At 47.4% G+C, this 4,695-nt stretch overlaps 1 protein-coding gene across 1 annotated transcript; it reads left to right on the top strand.

The window, feature by feature from the left end:
- Positions 1 to 4,478, top strand: LRIT2 (leucine rich repeat, Ig-like and transmembrane domains 2; the record flags this gene model as incomplete). The annotated part of the gene is made up of 3 exons (XM_079711664.1): positions 1 to 110; positions 410 to 1,191; positions 3,685 to 4,478. 3 exons carry the CDS (start codon positions 1 to 3, stop codon positions 4,476 to 4,478), a joined length of 1,686 nt encoding a protein of 561 aa, XP_079567790.1.
- Positions 4,479 to 4,695: the final 217 nt, after the last annotated feature.

Below are 4,695 nucleotides of genomic sequence, written 5' to 3'. Positions count from 1 at the left end.
ATGGCTTCAGTTTCTCACTATTTCTTGCTAGTTCTGGTCTTTCTGGATTCACATGCAGCTCAGCCATCCTGTCTGCCAGGATGTACTTGCTCAGAGGAGAGTTTTGGCAGGTGCGCTGGGCTAACAAGACCCCAGAAGCTTGTAGGGGATGGGCTTTCTTTGGGGATGGTGTGAAGTGGGAGCAGGCCAGCATTTGGCAGGAAATCAGCAAAATCTCTGTGAGATTCCCTCTAACTGGTGCTGGACTTTGATAAACTGTGCGCTGTTACCAAAATGGGTCTAACTCTTGTATTTCAAGAGAATCACATTTTTTTCCCTTCTAATTCATAAGTCTAATGCCAGGATAAGCCTGATCCTACTTCCCAGTTTCCTGATGTACATCTCAAAGCTGTTCTGGTTTTTTGTACAGGACTCTGCAGTGCATGTCTATCACTTTGGGAAAGATCCCAAGGAAACTTCCTGAAGAGTTCAAGCAAGTGAGAATTGAAAATTCACCCTTATTTGAACTGCCCCGAGGGTCTTTCATCAACATGAGCACCTTGGAGTACCTTTGGCTCAATTTTAACAATGTCACTGTGATGCATCTAGGAGCCCTGGAGCACCTGTCAGAACTGAAAGAGCTGAGACTGGAGGGGAACAAACTCCGTTCAGTACCATGGACAGCGTTCCGTGCCACTCCGCTCCTGCGGGTCTTGGACCTCAAACACAACAGGATTGATGCACTCCCTGAACTGGCTCTTCAGTTCTTGGTCAACCTGACCTACCTTGACCTATCCTCCAATAGGCTTACAGTTGTAGCCAAGAGTGTCTTCTTGAACTGGCCAGCCTACCAGAAACACCGGCAGCCTGGCTGTGAGGCCGAGATTCTCTCCAGCATGGTGCTGGCGCTGCACGACAACCCCTGGTTATGTGACTGTCGCCTAAGGGGACTTGTCCAGTTTGTAAAGTCCATCAGTCTTCCAGTAGTGCTGGTGAATCCCTACCTCATGTGTCGAGGTCCTCTCTCCAAGGCAGGGCAGCTTTTTCACGAAACAGAGCTCAGTGCTTGCATGAAACCACAGATCTCAACCCCCAGTGCCAATGTCAGCATCCGGGTGGGACAGAATGTGACCCTGCGATGCTTGGTACAGGCTAGCCCCTCACCAACTATTGCCTGGACTTATCCCCTGAGCACGTGGAGGGAATTTGATGGTAAGTGCCTGCACCCTCTCCACGTATCTGGGTGGGGGTGGGGTGGTTGGGGAGGTCTGTAGCAACACTGCCCTCAATAGAGAAGTTCTAAATTGGGTCAATCATGAAGGAGGGGTGCAGGTAAGACTGGGACAGACCTGAATTATACTCACCATGACAGAAAAAATTCCGAGACAGTGTTCCACTATTGGCATTATTTTATTATTAGGTCATGCGACTCAGTGAAAGCCCAGAATCCTAACCACGAGGCTGCCAGGGAACTCCCTATTGGCATTATTTTACATGGTTGCATACAGATCTCTATAGGACATAAGATGTAAATATATGTACTCCATATAATATATATTTATATATTTGTTGCATACAGATCTATCTATCGATATAATATATATTTGTTACACACATATATGTATAATATATATTTATATATTTTTGCATACAGGTCTGTATAGGAAGCAAGATGTAAATATATATTACATACATATTTGTTGCATATATATATATTTGTATATTTGTTGCTTACAGATCTTGATAGGATGTAAGATGTTAATATATATGAATTAACATATTGTATTGATATAAATATTATAGAATTGTATATGAACACATATATTCTTTGAAAGCCTTCTAGATGCAAAACACCATACTGTGTATTTTTAAATCAGAGAATTTCTGACTAGAACTGATTCTAGAGATTATCTATTACTTTTTTTTTTTTTTTTGCGGTACGTGGGCCTCTCACTGTTGTGGCCTCTTCCCGTTGTGGAGCACAGGCTCCGGACGTGCAGGCTCAGCAGCCATGGCTCACGGGCCCAGCCACTCCATGGCATGTGGGATCTTCCCGGACCGGGGCACGAACCCGTGTCCCCTGCATTGGCAGGCGGACTCTCAACCACTGCACCACCAGGGAAGCCCTATTACTTACTTCTTAAACTTGTCTGAGCAGACTCACCTGGGGTGCTTGTTTCAAATAAAATTTTCAGGTCTTTCCCTGGAGACTTGATTCCATTAGTCCAGGGGAGGGCCTGAGAGAATGTATTTTAACAAGTGTTTCCTCCCTCTGACATTGCCTACCCCCCAGCTAACTCTTACCAGGCAAGGTTGGGAAGTCCTAGATATTGACTGAATTTTGCACTTCCTACCGCTGTGTTGATCAGACCTTATTGGCTTGAAGTTGCCACACTGGGACCCAGGGAGAGGGAGAGACCTTCGTGGGCCCTACCGCTGGGATTCTAACCTGCATCTCATTTCCTGAAGTTCATGCTCTGTTATCACACCTCAGCTGAAATCACCTTTAATGCCACCCTTCAGCGTTGGGGTACATCACAAAGCCGAGGATGGCCTCTTTAGAAGTATCTTGACGCTATCTAGAAGACAACTAGAAATATCTAAGTGAAACTTGAGAAGTACAATCAGTCACCCAGATATTTGTTATATATGGTGACAAACATCTGGATGATTAAAAAATACTTAATTAGCTGAAATTTTGGCTTTTTCCTATCATTTGATTACATCTTATTGGCTTGAGGTTAAATACCAATGAAGGAGAAACATAGGATCTGTTGTCGTAGCCTCTTTGATAATGATGAGATGCATCCAGATGTTATCTTTTGTGATGTTCTATTATCATTCTCTTTGGTACCACGTTAGATCCATTCTCTCAGTAATAATAACAGCTAACACTTACTGAGCACTTACTATCAAACTTACGGAGTAAATACTGTTACCATCCCATTTTACTGATGAGAAAATTGAGGCCAAGAGAATCTAAGCAACTCATCCAAGACCATATATTTAGTAATGGATAGAATCCAGGCACTTGGCTCCAGGCTCTGAGCCACTCTACATCCGGGAGGTAAAAAGGCATTTCCTGAAGCTCACAGTATTGTACAATCACACTGTTGTTAGAGATCTCCTGGAAACCACATGTTAGCTCAGAGAGGCTAAGGTCATTTGGTGGGAGGAGCTAGTGAAGTTAAAAGAGTGTGGTCTTGGGCTTCCCTGGTGGCGCAGTGGTTGAGAGTCCGCTTGCCGATGCAGGGGACAAGGGTTCGTGCTCCGGTCCGGGAAGATCCCACATGCTGCAGAGCGGCTGGGCCCGTGAGCCATGGCCGCTGAGCCTGGGCATCCAGAGCCTGTGCTCCGCAATGGGAGAGGCCACAACAATGAGAGGCCCATCTACTGCAAAAAAAAAAAAAAAAGAGTGTGGTCTTCATAGACAGAAGAACTAGGTTCCAGATCAATCGACACCCCTGAACGATTCTCACTATAGGCAAGTTGCTTAATCACTCTAGTCCCCAACTTCCCATGTGTAAAATTTGGGTGCTTACCTTACAGGATTGCTGAGAGGCAACACCTGGCACCTAGTACATACTTAATAAATGCTCGCCACCACCTTTTAACAAAAAACTGGCATTGCTGGACACTGATTATCCAGCTGACTGTCTATCAGAGAAATGTCTACCTGAGCTGTTTTGCTGTCTCTCTACCCAGTGTTGACCTCGTCTACTGCAGAAGATGCTGCTCTGTCGGAGCTGGTCATACCTGCTGCCCACCTGGTAGACAGGGGCAGTTACACCTGTGTAGCCTCCAACTCCATTGGCAGGAGCACCTGTGTCATCTCCCTCCACGTCCAGCCTGCCCAGGCCCCGCCCACACTCCATTCTCTTTTCTCCACTTCAGAGGGCAATGCCTACATTGACCTGCGGGTGGTTAAGCAGACAGTGCGTGGGATCATGCTGGAATGGTTTGTGGCGCCCGACACCCCTGAGAAGTGGTTCACCCTCTACATTGGGTCGGATGAAGCCCGCAGGAAGGAGGTCGTTCATGTCGGCCCAGGAATCAGCACATACTTGGTGGATGATCTCCTCCCTGGCACAAAATATGAGGTCTGCCTTAGCCTGGGGCGCCAGCCCCCACGCCAGGGCCGGTGTGTGGTCTTTGTGACGGGCCGAGACCACAGCGGGCTGGAGGGACGGGAGCGCCTCCTGCACACCACGGTGATCCTGTGTGCCGTGCTGCTCGCGGTGCCTGTGGGCGCCTATGTCTGGGCAGTCCAGGCTCCCTGCAGCTGCAGGGAGTGGGGCCTGCGCTGCTGTCCTCTTCGCAGGAAAGCCCCCAGGTGCCCCCTGGCAGTCCCAGAGCACAGGGATGTCTCCTACAGAGACCACACAGCTGTCTGTGAAGATGGCCTGGGGCACAGAGATGCTGAGGGGGAGGGGTACGAGGAGAGAGATGAAGGGAGAGATAGTGGCCCGGGAGGAATGGTGTGTGCCTCCAGCCCCTAAATTAAATTTCTGTGGCAGCTCAACTTGGCTCGACCCATTTAGTCAACAAGTATTTATTGAGCAGGTACTCAGTTCCAGGCTCTGAACTTGACACAATGATCCAGGAGACACAATTCTTATCTTCACAGAACTGGTGCCAATGGACCTTTGTCCAGTTATCCATGGTGACTCGAAATTAATAAATGTTATTTTCTAAATATATAACCCTATAACATTT

Source organism: Hyperoodon ampullatus (assembly GCF_949752795.1).
Source record: "Hyperoodon ampullatus genome assembly, chromosome: 1".
Lineage (NCBI taxonomy): Eukaryota > Metazoa > Chordata > Mammalia > Artiodactyla > Ziphiidae > Hyperoodon > Hyperoodon ampullatus.
This window is presented reverse-complemented; position numbering and strand designations above follow the sequence as displayed.